At 32.1% G+C, this 15,094-nt stretch overlaps 2 protein-coding genes across 5 annotated transcripts; both read left to right on the top strand.

The window, feature by feature from the left end:
- The first annotated feature begins 1,370 nt into the window (after window positions 1–1,370).
- Window positions 1,371–10,371, top strand: LOC124534296 (bifunctional coenzyme A synthase). 4 transcript variants are annotated; one of them, XM_047110057.1, is made up of 10 exons: window positions 1,585–1,987; window positions 2,054–2,223; window positions 2,303–2,474; window positions 2,715–2,891; window positions 3,725–3,873; window positions 5,202–5,402; window positions 6,434–6,522; window positions 7,289–7,454; window positions 8,617–8,799; window positions 9,788–10,371. In XM_047110057.1, exons 1-10 carry the CDS (start codon window positions 1,900–1,902, stop codon window positions 9,983–9,985), a joined length of 1,593 nt encoding a protein of 530 aa, XP_046966013.1. In that variant the 5' UTR covers window positions 1,585–1,899; the 3' UTR covers window positions 9,986–10,371. The 4 variants fall into 4 exon arrangements, with proteins under 4 accessions (XP_046966012.1, XP_046966011.1, XP_046966013.1 ...); XM_047110056.1 differs by lacking the exons at window positions 1,585–1,987; window positions 9,788–10,371 and adding an exon at window positions 1,371–1,459 and having other exon boundaries at window positions 8,617–8,887; XM_047110055.1 differs by lacking the exon at window positions 9,788–10,371 and having other exon boundaries at window positions 1,577–1,688; window positions 8,617–8,887.
- A 1,927-nt stretch (window positions 10,372–12,298) lies between these two features.
- LOC124534158 lies at window positions 12,299–13,757 on the top strand. The gene is made up of 4 exons (XM_047109864.1): window positions 12,299–12,337; window positions 12,793–13,213; window positions 13,346–13,697; window positions 13,754–13,757. Exons 1-4 carry the CDS (start codon window positions 12,299–12,301, stop codon window positions 13,755–13,757), a joined length of 816 nt encoding a protein of 271 aa, XP_046965820.1.
- The last annotated feature ends 1,337 nt before the right edge of the window (window positions 13,758–15,094 follow it).

Raw genomic sequence — 15,094 nt, 5'->3', positions numbered from 1 at the left:
CATTAATATTTAATGCACGTATTTTACAGTAATACATACATTTGTACCCACTACTTTTTTAATTGTTTCGATGTGCAGCATAATATGCCAAGAAATTACTACAACACTTCAATAAAAGCTTGATCCTACTGTGTACTTGAAGCTTTAAATTAACATAGAGTATCATATGCGTTAGGGTAATCTGTTAAAGCGACAAATTTTGGAATGCTTCAATACTCTATATGTAGTATGTCATTAATATATTCAGAACTTCTGGAGTCTTTACAAAATTTTCGTTAATTTTACGAGATCATAACAGATCAACTTGAATTCAAATTCGAGTAAGCATTACTAAATCTACCTTCTTAATATTTTTTTTATTTGTCTTTGTAAGTCATCTATGGCTTAAAGCAAAAGGAATATGTCCATTAGGAAGTTTACACATGTCGAGAATATTGTGAGCTCTACTCCGGATGGGTGTATATTTGTATGTAATAAATCCATCCGGAATAGAGCAGAATAATAAAATAACCTCCAAATATTCGGCAGTAAGCGGAGAGATCTTTGCCGAGCAGTGAATTATTCACCGCTTATACACAGACTTAAACGTTCCATATTATATCATCAAAAATATTGTTAGTCAAATCGTTTACCTGGAGTATATGTTTGTAATCGTATTTTCTAAAATATGTTAGATCGTAAATTTAGTTTTAATGAATCATGATTGTTAATAAATAAGTTTTTGAAAAATAAATGGTTTTGCTTTCAAAGATTTAGAATTTTATTAACCAACAAGAAAATCTCTTCTCTATTATAAATCAACAAGTATATGTGTGTACATTCACGACTCCAAAAATCTTTTATTTACTAAATAATACATGGCTTACCTACATTATGATAAGGATAATTCTTTTCTTTCCTTATCATCGTGTAGGTAATTAATGTAAGCGTCAGTTCTGCATTGTAAATAAGACTTTTTATTTAACGCAGAAAAATTTAATTGATTTAAAATTAACGTTACTTTGGTTTTGTGTCTGCGGTTACTGCAAGTTAACGCAAGTTTTTTAAGGCAAGTTTATTTAAGGAAATACGTTTTGCATATAAGATAGATCAATATGGCCCTTTACAGCGTTTAATTTCGATAAATATTTTTGAAGAAATTGCAGGTTTAATATACAGGGACATAACGATTTGTTTAGTCTAATGACAAAAAATGTGAAGGTTGTATATAACGACATTCTAGAGTATATTTGGTATCAGCATTGCACCCATGCGAAGCATTACTAGTAATATAATAATCATACCAAGAGTAAGATTGTTTACGTATTCACTATTCATTACTCTACCAACTATCGTTACATTTTGAATATACGTTGCCAGGTATATAAATAACGTGCCTGATTATTGATAAATTTGGAGAAACTCTTTGTAAGAAAAACAGAATAGTGTTTTTGACTAGTGCATAACCATTGAAAATTAGATTGGTATATTTCGTCTCTTTAAGGAACACATTTATACACTAACATGCTTCTCCTTAACTCATTGTTTTGACAAAACTATGTCATAAAATCACTTGACAATTACATAGTCAGACTCAGCTGACGCCTGACATTGACAATATTGACAAATACATTACGAAGTAAATAATTTTAACGCGGTAGACTTTAGACCTAACAATGATAATACGATACTGATAGTACAAAAAATAGGTATAAAAGTTATAATTTTGAGTTATTTTAAAATAACCGATTGTATATTTATTTTGTCGAAATTGTGGTGTTCATAGGTAATGATAAAAACAATGACTTTCATTCATCAGTTTATTTTAACATATTCAACGTAGGTTATGGAAAAATGAATAAATATTATAAAATATGTTGTACATTTTCATAACTACTTAAACCCTATATATCTTGTGTCATGTATAATCTAACATACTGTGTGTCTGTCTCAGTAGCTTTAGTTTCAGTCGTAATTGCATATTTAATTTTATCTAACAGTAAATCAGGTAGGTTTAATTATCATTGATGATTTAAGATTTAACTTGTATAATTTAACATGAACACCTTTTCAGTTTCAATGGCTAACAATGGAATTCTATTTGTGTCGAATGCTGCCAAAGCCCATAAGCTGTGTTCAAAAGTGTCGAAACTTGTTAAGAATGTTTTATACATAAAATTCGATGGAGGCCCCGATAGTACACTATCAATCATAAATAAACAGATTGTTAATATATATTCCAAAGTAAGCTTATTATTATAAATAAATATTTATCACTTTATTAACGAGTTGCACAGATAAATAAGTTATATTTCTTTTTTAGTGTTGGATTTATGATGTCAGATTAATGCTTAAGCCAAGGGATGCACAAACAAAAATAAAAACAAATTATCCTATTCAATTAATAATGTATGATAAGGAATTGTCCAAAGAAAGTGATAAACTTAGAAATTGTCTTGACAATACTCAAACTGAAGTGATGTTGCAAAGTTTAGGTGAAGTATAATTTTTTTAATGCAATAATGTAAAAAATAATATTATAAGAAGCTGAATTTATCTAGTCAGTTCATCTACTCATAGGTACTGCATATTTCCCTTTTTAACTTCTTTACACTTTTTTTTCTTCCACATGAGATTTTTAGTATACTACAAAATTTCCATTATTGTAATAAAATTGAATAAATATTTATCATAAATATTTTAATTAACAATATTTTTATTTTTGCCATCAACAGACGAATCTCCTACGATGGCATCTTTGACAAATGAAGAAGTAAAAACATATGAGTATGTTGCGCTTGGTGGTACATTTGACAGATTACACAATGGTCACAAGATTCTCCTGTCGCAAGCTGCACTTAGGGCTACCAAGCATGTCACAGTGGGGATAACTGATGTAAATATGATTCAGTGTAAGGAAAACCTTAAAACAAATTACAGATCTATTTATTTAGCTTAGAATGTTACAATTATTACTATTTTAAATAAATGCCCATGAATAGAGATGGCCCAGTGGTTCAAACACCTGCATCTTAACCGATGATTGCAAGTTCAAACCCAGGCAAGCACCGCTGATTCATGTGCTTAATTTGTCTTTATAATTCATCTTGCGCTCAGCGGTGAAGGAAAACATCTTGAGGAAACCTGCATGTGACAAATATCATAGAAATTCTGCCACATGTGTATTCCACCAAACCGTATTGGAACAGCGTGGTGGAATATGTTCCAAAACCTTCTCCTCAAAGGGAGAGGAGGCCTTTAGCCCAGCAGTGGGAATTTACAGGCTGTTGTTGTTGTTGTTGCTGTTGTTGTTGTAAATAAATGCATGCAAATGGAACACTTTAGTGCCCTATACTGCTTATAGATATTGGTTCTTTATGAGCTTTACCTTATAAGACTAAGCCAATCTGGAATCCGAGATGCTGTCCCCTTATACATATAACTATACTGGACAATCATCAGCAGCTTATGTTTGTCCACTGGAGATAGGCCTCTCCAAAGGCACTGTGGTCTTTATACTGGACCATTCATCATCAATCAATATATATCCTAATATAATACAGTGATGATTGGTAATAAAACCTAATATAGTTTTCTCTGGATTGGTATAAATACTATTATTACTAAAATGAGTTAGTCATGCTGTGCATCAATAGTTATTATTTATGTGAAACTAAAGATCTTTCAAATTCTCTCAGTCTCAATCTGAAAAAATTATATAATTCATAATTTTATATTATTACAGCAAAAATATTGTGGGAGCTGATAGAACCAGTTGAGCAAAGAATAAAAGCTGTTTTAGACTTCCTTACTGATATAAACCCTGAGCTTGAATATAATGTGTTGCCTATACAAGATCTGTATGGACCCACTAAACATGATGCTAGATTGCAGGTATGTGTAACAATAATGCTGAAACACATATATTATATTTTCATAGAAGTAAAATTTCCTACAAATTATGACTGCTTACACACAAAACATATCTATCATCATTAACTAAATACCACTCACATATCAAATTAGTACTGCAAAACATCAATCTATAGTTCGAAATAAAACTAGTTTTAACTAGTTTTATTTAAATAGTTTTAACAGATTTCAATCACGTATATTAATTATTTTTATCATCCCGACATTTCGAGCACTTTACAGCGTTCGTGGTCCTGGGTAGACTGAGGTGACATTTGTCTATTTGAATTACAAAAGAAATATTATTTACAACTACCGCCAACGATTTCTTAATTGATATCTTTAGTAACGTTCCGGTTGCACGCAGAAGGTACTAACTTTAGGTCTTGCAGTCTGTTGGATTTGGGATTTATCTATACTAATATTATAAATGCGAATGTAACTCTGTCTGTCTGTCGCTCTTTCACTAAAAAGCCAATGAACCGAATTTATGATATTTGCTATGAAGCGAACTTCAAAGAACATAGGCTTCTTTATGTGACACATGACAACCAACCCCCTAAAACGAAACAAAGCCGCGGGCTACAACTAGTACTTAATATTATTAAATTATGGATTGAAGGATAAGTGCAAGTGATTACATTCTCAAGAGATATCTCTTGGTTACCAAAATTGCTGATGCATTGGTAATGTGAAGAGTGGTTATCATCTCTTGGACCATCTGTTTTTTTAGTTAATATCAAATATAACTAACTAAATAAAGAAATTGTGTTGGGTAAAGGAGAAGTCCTTAATGAGCACTTTGAACCTATAGGTGTATTGAAGTACAAAATCTCTATATTGTTACTGTACACTAAGCTTTTGTATCAATAGATTTCTTTTTATTTTCTTTCTCTCTCTTTTCTGTACAATACAATGCAAGTACTTATACTCATAATACTTCAACGTCAAATACTTTGTAAACTAGATTTTTTGGTATGTTGGCTTCCCTAAAATGTTTAGTTAGAATTTTGTTAATAATTATTATTGAAAACAATGTATGGGTACTATGATTTCTACATTCATAAAATACTTTTGTACAGATTTTGGTATAGCCTTTATTTAAGAAAGTACGGAAGTATATTTGCAAATAGAATCGTATTATTTATTTTCCTACACGCCTATCCCACAACCTAGTACCGATTACCAACAACCTAGTTGCGATTGAGATAATAAAAAGACAAAAGAATAAGTTGTTTATGAAAAATAATAACCAAGAAATAACTTCCAATTTAATTTTCATCAAAACATTATTAATTACTATGTTTCAGCTGATAGTAGTTAGTGAAGAAACAATTCGCGGAGCTGTAAAAATTAATGAGAAGAGAAAAGAAAATGGTCTCAATGAGCTAGACATATATACAATAGCACTGGCTGAAGACACGAACAAGCAGTCAACAGAGGAGGAAACAAAAGTCAGTTCCAGTAACCAACGTATGCGGTTACTGGGAACTGTGATAAGGGAACCTAAGGTAAGATGTGATTTATAATAGGCAATATGCAAAGATATTATTTATGGAAATTTTGCTATTAAAATGTTAAAAAATGTAAAAGAAGGGCCACTGCAAGGTATACATTTGAAACAATTTAGAACAATAATAATTACGAATTAAAATAACGTGAAACGGAATGTAATTCAAAAACACTAATTAGCGTTCAATGACGTCACTCCTGTTATGACTATTTATTTGCGGTTCTAGTCGCGTTTTTCGAATTAAAATGAAAGTTGGGTTTTGTTAAAGCAGATTCCAGATTACTCTTTTCAGCTTAAAACCACTTTTATCTCAGTTTTGTGTCAGAAGGTTCAGTCAACCATTTATTTGAAAATTTTATTGAAGTAGGTGAACACTTTCACACAAAACATACGTCAACAAAAAAAAAATAGCGGGAAAATTTAAATTGAAATTTTGACGCCGCATTTTTTGCAATAAATTACAGTGTTTTAAATTTTTAATAAACTTGTGGTATGTCCTATATAAAGTTCTTTAAAATAAACACAAAAATATATATAATATTCCATGCCACAGAGTAACTAATTAAAGTTATTAAAATTAAAAAATCTATTTTATGAAAAAAAAAAAATGTTATGGAATGGTCATTCAAATAATATAAATAACATAAATGTGACATAAGTAAATATAAATTTTAACAGGGTGAGTGGCACTATAAAATGGTTTTATGAAATCTTCAATAGTTTTATTAGGAACTCTGTGTGTTGTACTGATGAACAGTAGTTGAACTGATAATTCTTATTTAATTGTTTTAAAAATTGAAAAGCGTAAACCATTTCTGACCGACTTTTAAAAAAAGAGGAGTTTCTTAATTTTGTTATTTAATATTTTTATGTATTTTTATTCAATTTCGCGAATTCTTTATTATATCAAAAATGATTTTTTTTTTTCGAAAAAAAAGGTTAGATTTCGTATAGATTCAATAGTGAAACTCACTATTAAATTCGAAACTTCGAAGACAACTATGATGCTAAGAATCTTGTCTTTTCCAGCCTAATCCCGATATTCCAGACTGGCCATATGTGATCGGTTTAGCCGGCGGCATTGCCAGCGGGAAGAGTAACATCACAGAAAAATTAAAGTAAGTTTAAATACTTATTCATTTAACAGACAAGAGTAATCATACTTAACAATATCATTTACGTTACTTTTGTTCAGAACTCTCACAGAAAAACGCTTTTAAATCGATTACGAATATTTTATTACCTTTTATATTTATATAACTGTAGGCAATAGTAACCAGTACTCAGATGTTTCCGTTCAGGGTCTATAAAATAACCTCAGATAGTTCAAAATGCCGGTGCCCTATTCAACTATACATTTGTTTATCGCAAATTGAGAGCGTTATTGGTTAAAAAGGCCGAGCGAAGGTATATAACACTTCCATCTATTCCATAATTCATCTCGTGCTCGGCGGCGAAGGAAAATATCGTGAAGAAACCTGCATGTGTCTAATATATACTATGTACCCACCAACCCGTATTGAGGAATCGTGATTCGTGATCAATAAACTTTATCCCGACGAGTATCCCGAGAGTGGACGCTTTATCCCGACGGAGCAACTTTTACTGACTTCAACTTGTATTACTTCTTAAGGTTTTCGTCATTGAAAACGACAACTTAACATTTTATATACATATTGGTAAATAAACATTACGTGCATCACGCTGCTTCTCTACTATATCGTACATGTATTATAAATATAAACCTTCCTCTTGAATCAATCTATCAATTAAAAAAACTTCAATAAAATCCGTTTTGCAATTTTAGAGATGAAAGCGTACGTAGGGACATACAGCGGTAAGCGACTTTGCATTAAACTATGTAATGATAACGAAATATTTTAGATTGAAAGGAGCAGCCGTTATTAACTGCGATATTATTGCACATGAACTGTACAAGCCGGGACTGCCACTCAACCGCACGATAGCGGAGACATTTGGCCGTGACGTAATCACCGACAGCGGGGAAGTGGACCGGAAGAAACTTGGCAGTATCGTCTTCGGTGACAAGGTACAGATTATGTCAGATTTATTTGGAACTGACGTTGCAAGTCCTATAAAATTTTAAAAAAAAGAAAAACCGACTTCAAACAAAACACTTTTTTAAAACAAATAAAAATGCACTAAAAAGTAATAAAAATAATTGCATATTTAACATATTTTTGAGAGTCCTCCTAGGTGAAATGATATGAAAAATATTAGACTACTTAAAAGTTGATTTACGATTATATAATGTAGTTATAGTTATTGTTATATTTGGAGCCGATGTCAGCCAACCTATACTATATCTATCAAAAAACAATACGAGAAAAAAAATTATCAAAATCGGTCCACCCAGTAAAAAGTTATGAGGTAACAATCATAAAAAAAAAAAAATACAGACGAATTGATAACCTCCTCCTTTTTGAAGTCGGTTGAAAAGAGGATTTAAGTTAATTTCCTTTCCAAACCAGTGTTGGTTTTAACTTTGACTAAGGGGCCGTCCATAAATTACGTCATCGATTTTTTCAGACTTTAGACCCCCCTCCCCCTACAATCATCCTATCGTCATTTCTTAATGACCCCCCCCCCCCCCCTTCTACAAAAATTGACGTCATTACCAGTTTGACGAAATTAAAACATTGCAGATTTGAGAATTAGGGTATTATATGCAGTCATTTGCAGTCTCACTTACTAGGTGTGCTACTACATTAAATGAATTATTTTTTATTTGACTAGCTAATGCTAGTGACTTCGTTCACCAAGATTACAAAGATCTTTAGTACGTCGATGGGATTATGTCAGTTATTTCATATGTATATACGACTATACTTTCAACTCAGTTGATATATGATTTGCAAACGTATTTATGTTTAACAAAAATTACACATTGTTGGCTGTATAAAGTAGTAGTTGGTATATCTCCTAATGGCCTAACATTAATTTTCTAAAAGAATGTTTTAGAAAATTGTAGGTTAAAAATCACACAGAGAAATTTGCGAAAAATTTACTAATCCATCTTCTGCAATACCTTATTAATCCTTATTCAGATAAATATGTTCCCGTTTCTTATTTATGGCATACTTATATAAACCAGTAAAAAAAGTTATAAAATAAATATCCTTACTTAATATTTTGTTGCCAACTGTACTCATTCTGTACTGTTCATTTTTTGTAAGACCGTGTATTGATAGGAGCAATTAGAAAAACTCAACCATCTCGTGTGGCCGGCTGTCATCGAAGAGGCCCAAAGGCGGATCAAGGCCCTCGGTGAACAGGGGTACAGAGTTGTCGTGATGGAAGCTGCGGTGATGGTGAGGGCCAAGTGGTACACGTATTGCCACCAGCTGTGGTCTGTCATTATTCCGCCAAAGGAGGTGAGGCTTCACGTTTTTTTTTATGGTATAGGTTGGTGGACGAGCAGATGGGCCACCTGATGGTAAGTGGTCACCATCGACCATAGACAATGACGCTGTAAGAAATATTAACTGTTCCTTAAATCGTCAATGTGCCATCAACCTTGGGAACTAAGTTGTTATGTCCCTTGTGCCTGTAGTTACACTGGCTCACTCACCCTTCAAACCGGAACACAACAATACTGAGTACTGTTATTTGGCGGTAGAATAACTGATGAGTGGTTGGTACCTACCCAGACGGGCTTGCACAAAGCCCTACCACCAAGTGAGTGAGTAATTTCATATAGTCATCCTTCTTGCTGTTTTAAGTCGTCTGATGTAATCCTCTAGGATATCCAACCCATTTTTGACATGAACAACACGTCTCTTTATGAACAACTAAAATATTCATATGCAGATCAAAGTTTGACGACCTCCGTGGTCGAGTGGTGTGTACAACGGTTTTCATGGTCACGCCACTCCGAGGTCCCGGGTTCGATTCCCGGCTGAGTCGATGTAGATTATTAATAGTTTTCTATGTTGTCTCGGGTCTCGGTGTTTGTGGTACCGTCGTTACTTCTGATTTTCCATAACACAAGTGCTTTAGCGACTTACATTGGGATCAGAGTAATATATGTGATGTTGTCTCATATTTATTAAAAAAAAAAGTCAACTCTTAAAATGCAAGTACAGTTAAGATCAAAACTCGAAGTCATGTTTTATTAAGATAAGAAACTGTCAAAACATTTTAATTTTATACTTATTACTTTATTAATCTTAACTATACTTTTAATCTTTCATAATATATATTATTAAATATGTTTATTTGAAAAGAGCGAGTTTCTTGCCGTTTCTTCTCGCTAGAAGCTGCCGAAACGGTGGTAGTATTTGATTATTGACGATTCAAAAACGCTTCATTGTGAAGTTTACTTGAATAAAATTGATTTGATTTGACTTTGATTTAAAACAGGCAATCAGGAGGTTACAGGAACGTAACAATTTGACGGAAGAGGAAGCGAAACAGCGCGTGGACGCGCAACCTTCGAACAAGGAGCAAGTGGATGTGGCAAATGTTGTCTTCAGTCCGTTTTGGAGCTACGAATACACGCAGACACAAATAGACCGAGCCTGGGAACAACTACAGACTTATTTAAATAAAAGGAAATAATTCTTGACAAACACACGCAATCATTGTCAATTTCGGCCAAAAATTTAATATAAATATGTATTTACAATCGCGTGATCAACAGGTTATATATGTCACCGTAAGATTACAAAATTCGTTAAATTACAATCTGACAACTGTGAACTGTCGTAATATTGTGAACTGCGAAATGTGATTGCAATTTAACGTATTATTTTTCGCTATATTGTAATCTATCGAAGTTAAACTGTCAGCTTACAATCTTTCCCGCGTCAAATTGTCACAATCTTTAATCTTACTGGAGAGCTGAGATGGCCCAGTGGTTAGAATGCGTGCATCTTAACCGATGATTGCGGATTCCAATCCAGGCAAGTACCACTATATATATATGTGCTTAATTTGTGTTTATAATTCATCTCGTGAAACCTGCATGTGTCTAATTTCATTGAAATTCTGCCACATGTGCATTCCACCAACCCGCATTGAACAGCATGGTGGAATACGTTCCAAGCCCTTTCCTTAATGGAAGAGGAGGCCTTATCCCAGCTGTGGGAAATTTACAGGCTGTTACTTTAATCTTACGTTGACATATATAAATAATAAAAATGAAAGTGAATTTTGAAATCTTTTCTACAGTAATTATTTTCCAATGCACTTCGTTTAGTCCCTGGTGTATTTTTGATAGAATTAATTGTGCCTCTATAATTCTAAAATTAAAAAAAAATCGTCTGTTTTATTATGAAATATAAGGTTGAAGGTGTTTTTAAGAAGTTTTATACTTGTTATATTTATGTATAGCCTATTCCAATCACATAACGTGAAAGACAAATAGATAACATTGAAATTTAATAAACTAGATAGTCTGTGGTATTCATAACTGATTCTATCGGAACGTGAGATTAGACACATAAGTAGTTAAGTGGAATAGTGTTGTATTTGAAGTAAAGGAAATAAGAACTGTTATAAGTACATAATACAACACAGTTACGAGAAAAGCTATTTGACTGGTTTTTAAAATCCATTTTATATTATTTAGTAGATGTTAAGGAACCCAGTAAAAGTTGATTTTTTTTATTTCTAGTACATATTTGCCGAAAAATATCATATTAAAAATTCTATATTTAAATATACTTGGACAATATGGCGCTGCAATGGGGCCGTTGACGTCACTTTGCTGTAATTTAATCTGTGGTATATATAGTAGAAAAGCAAGGTTTACAAAAAAGTGACTTCATGATAAGCCCGGCCAATCAGGAGCGTTTTGTGTCTCGTGACAAACGTTTGAAAAAATGCATTTTTATTTATTGATTTTTGAATAAATTAAGTATTATTTTCAACTTTCGTTAGTAAATAACCATTTTTAAACTCATAATATACAGTGATTACAATAATTCTAAATTTATTTTTCGCATTGATAAATTTAAAAATTAACGTTTGTTTATCTTTTTTCTTTCGATTGGAATGGGCTATAGCTTACTGAAATAGGCAAACTAGGTTATGAATGTGTGGTATAAGCTATCTATTAACATAATGTTTATGTCTAAAAAGCCTTGTTATGTTACGTTAATAAATTTGTTTGTCTATGGTTATTCTTCTATTATCTATGTTTATGGTAATGAAATGACAATAACAATCCTAATCTAAGATTAATTTGACAACTACCTGCATTTTTTATATACTATTTTATTCTAAACTAGCTCATTTTTATTTGCCTTTCGTTGTATTTTTTTTTTGTTACTAGATTGTAATTATATTTCGTTATATATTAAAAGTAAGCTTAAACATGCCATAGATAATATTAAATAATATATTAAGCAAAACATATAATCTTTTACAAGCATTTCTATGATGATTATATAATGTTAATATGAATAAATAATGTTTTCAAAAAGTGGTTAATTCGTTTCGTCGTCCAAATCTCCTATAGTTTCACATTTTTATTCAACGGTAATGGAATTTTCTAATCATAATCACATTGATATTCATGAGGCAATACGGATTGATCAACATAATGACAGCAGGCATATTAAAGCAGCCCCTTAGTTGCAGCGATCATACGAGCTGCCAATTCGATCTAGTTCGTAACTACATTATAAGTAATATTTCTCGATAAAAAACATATAACTATGAAAATTAAATTAAAACATATGTTATTTATTTCTTTAATTCGTTTATTCGTAATTAATTCCAAACTTATTGCAAATTCAAACGATATAGAGGAGCAAAAGATAAACGTCATCGTAAGTATTTATTGCTTAATTAACTCTTAGGAATATGCCCAATTAGTTAACACAATTAGCAATTGTCTATGGATTAATATTTTACAGCCAAAGGGTTATGTGTACATATGGTCTCCGTGATCCGACGACCTCCATGGTCGGGTGGTGTGTACACCGGTTTTCATGGGTACACCACTCTGAAGTCCTGGGTTCGATTCCCGGCGAGTTGATGTAGATTACCATTAGTTTTCTATGTTGTCTTGGGTCTGGCTGTTGGTGGTACCGTCGTTACTTCTGATTCCCATAACACAAGTGCTTCAGCTACTTACATTGGGATCAGAGTAATGTATATGATGTTGTCTCATATTTATTTACTTATTATTAAAAAAAAATTATCTGTACATACTATCAGAGGTCATCTTTAAAACCATAAAATCTCATTTGAGTTTTGCAGAATACGCATACCTGAATAATTTAAATTATAAATAATACTAATGATCAAATGTACCAATGCAATTCCAATTTGATGCTTTAAATTTTTGTTTTTTTTTCGGTATGTGAACATAGTTCAAAAAGTAAACTAAATTAATTTCAGTAAATTTAATTTTTCAGATTGAAATTGTGTTTCAAAATTTGAAGTATAACGGATGGAATAATATTCTCATTATGGGACATTTGCCGAATACGTTATTCCATAGATTAAGTGTATTGCCTTTTACATTCGCTGTTACTAATATAGCAAACGATGATGATCAAATAGAAGACGTGATACCTTACCAATCGAACATCATTATTATGAGTTGCGCAGATTTAGATGAATTTGAAAAAGCTATGAAAAAAATCGTAACATTACCTTACTGGCATCCCCTCGCAAAAATTATTTTATATTATCATTCAAAATATCATAAAGAAACAATTGCAAAAATGTTTTTCATTTATTGGTTTTATAGAGCAATAAACGTAATCATTGTTCAATACGATGAAACTGAAAAAGAAATGCTTATTTCATATTATAGCCCATACATGACGGAAAATTACATGCTCAGCAACGTATATGGTTGCTGGACGGCAAAAAAAATTGGTCAGCTCATTCAAAATTTTGAGAAGAGTTTTAAGTGTGATAAACGATGTCTTAACATGACTTCGTATACTAAAATAAGGGCACTTCATCTTGGTACTTGCCTTGGTTTTGAAACGGAAAAAATTCAATTAACGAATTTGAATCGGATACAAAAATTGAATCTCTTTGAAGACAAGGGGAAAAATTTACATGGTTTCACCTTATACGCGTATACCGTCGAAGTCTTGCCATTTCTTAAATTAGAGGAACATGAAGATGGAACTTACACGTACCATCGCAGAGATGGAATGATTTGGAATACTATGGCAGAGCTGTTTAATTTTAAAATAGATATAACCCCAGCAAAAAAAGCAATCAAAGAAAAATTTGATTATGAAATAAATGTTCTACAAGTTTTTTCATTCGCTCAAAGAAAGGCAGACTTAATTTTGTTTCCGTTATATCAATTCGACTTAATAATAGCGGAGATAGATTACACGGTCCCATTTCTAGATAGCGGTGTCTGTATATTGTCCCATCGTGCACAATTCGAGACCATTGTCTTCGATGTGAACCTGCTGGAAAAAAATATATCCACGATAATTCAGTTTATTCTATGTTTTATTTGCACTTGGCTTATATTTTTCATTTATAACACGGAACAGATCGGAAGATTAAGCTTAGACCAAGCAGGAAAAGATTTAATAAATACATTTAAAACAGTTTTGTCAATTAGTATATGCAATCCACCAAAACGAGGATCGTTCCGTATTTTTCTAACAATTTCGATTTGGAGTTTCTTCGTGATAAACTTTAGCACTCAGGCAGCAATAATTTCATTATTTTCTGTTCACAAGAGAGAAAAGGAAGTCGATACTTTTGAAGATGTTATAAATAAGGGATACAAAATTGAAGGAATAGCGTCACCAGACGTCGTTCTACCAGACACGGAAGAGTCATATCGAATTATTACATCCAGAATCGAAGCTGTACATGATTTATTTGGGTGTGTAAAACAAATGGAAAACGATAGCCATCGGTTTTGTCTAATAGATTGTGCTGTTGGTCGTTATCTAGCTAAAAATATGTTGAACAAAAAGGGACAACAATTTCTTCATTTAGCTTCTCATGCTAGGATTCATAGCCATTACTTAAACATGATACTTCACAAAAATAGTCCGTTGACGGAACATTATAACAAGTATATACTAATATTATTTGAATCAGGACTGATAAGGAAATGGATGGACTACAAGTATATTGATATCAAAGAGGAAGCTACAGTTAAACCGTTAGGAATGGATGATCTTGGAGGAATTTTCGAATGCTACGGATCTTTCCTTGGAATAAGTATCATGGTTTATATGTTGGAATTATTAATGGGTTTTATTCACTGGATCATACGTAAATGTAGCAAAAATACAGGTTATGTTCAAAATAAATCAATTCTATCTACACTTTCTGGTAAGTTAACTAGATTGACGAAGTTTCGTAAAAGAGGTCAAATTGACGAAATAACTCAAACAATTTAATGGTAAAGGAGTGGTACAGGTCTATTACCTTACCTTATTAAATTTCTTTTAACTCTGTAAACGGAAAATGTATTACTATATAGTCATACTATACAGCCATATAGTAATACATTTTCTGTTAACAGAGTAAACAATGTGTAATGTTCACATATATACTTGTAAGATCGTTTTACAAGTTACATATAAATATATATTATATTTAAATATCCACTCGCCGTGCACACACACCGTCTTCACCCGCGCCCAAATCATATATTTTATATTCCCGCGCTTTCCGCGATGTGTGTCACTCGAGGGGACAGATACTTAAATACACAGATAA

The sequence above is a fragment of the Vanessa cardui genome, chromosome 12 (assembly GCF_905220365.1).
Source record: "Vanessa cardui chromosome 12, ilVanCard2.1, whole genome shotgun sequence".
NCBI lineage: Eukaryota > Metazoa > Arthropoda > Insecta > Lepidoptera > Nymphalidae > Vanessa > Vanessa cardui.
Note: the sequence above shows the minus strand (reverse complement) of the source record. Positions and strands in the feature narration are given on the sequence as shown.

What these genes read in the sequence shown, in the direction of transcription:
- LOC124534296 (XM_047110057.1), top strand. Translation starts at nt 1,900, where the DNA reads ATGTATAATCTAACATACTGTGTGTCTGTCTCAGTAGCTTTAGTTTCA. An exon ending in AACATGATGCTAGATTGCAG is followed by an intron (nt 3,874 to 5,201) that starts GTATGTGTAACA and finishes ACTATGTTTCAG; the next exon opens with CTGATAGTAGTTAGTGAAGA. An exon ending in GTATCGTCTTCGGTGACAAG is followed by an intron (nt 7,455 to 8,616) that starts GTACAGATTATG and finishes GTGTATTGATAG; the next exon opens with GAGCAATTAGAAAAACTCAA.
- LOC124534158 (XM_047109864.1), top strand. Translation starts at nt 12,299, where the DNA reads ATGTGTACATATGGTCTCCGTGATCCGACGACCTCCATG. An exon ending in GTGATCCGACGACCTCCATG is followed by an intron (nt 12,338 to 12,792) that starts GTCGGGTGGTGT and finishes TTAATTTTTCAG; the next exon opens with ATTGAAATTGTGTTTCAAAA. An exon ending in TAGCCCATACATGACGGAAA is followed by an intron (nt 13,214 to 13,345) that starts ATTACATGCTCA and finishes AAATAAGGGCAC; the next exon opens with TTCATCTTGGTACTTGCCTT.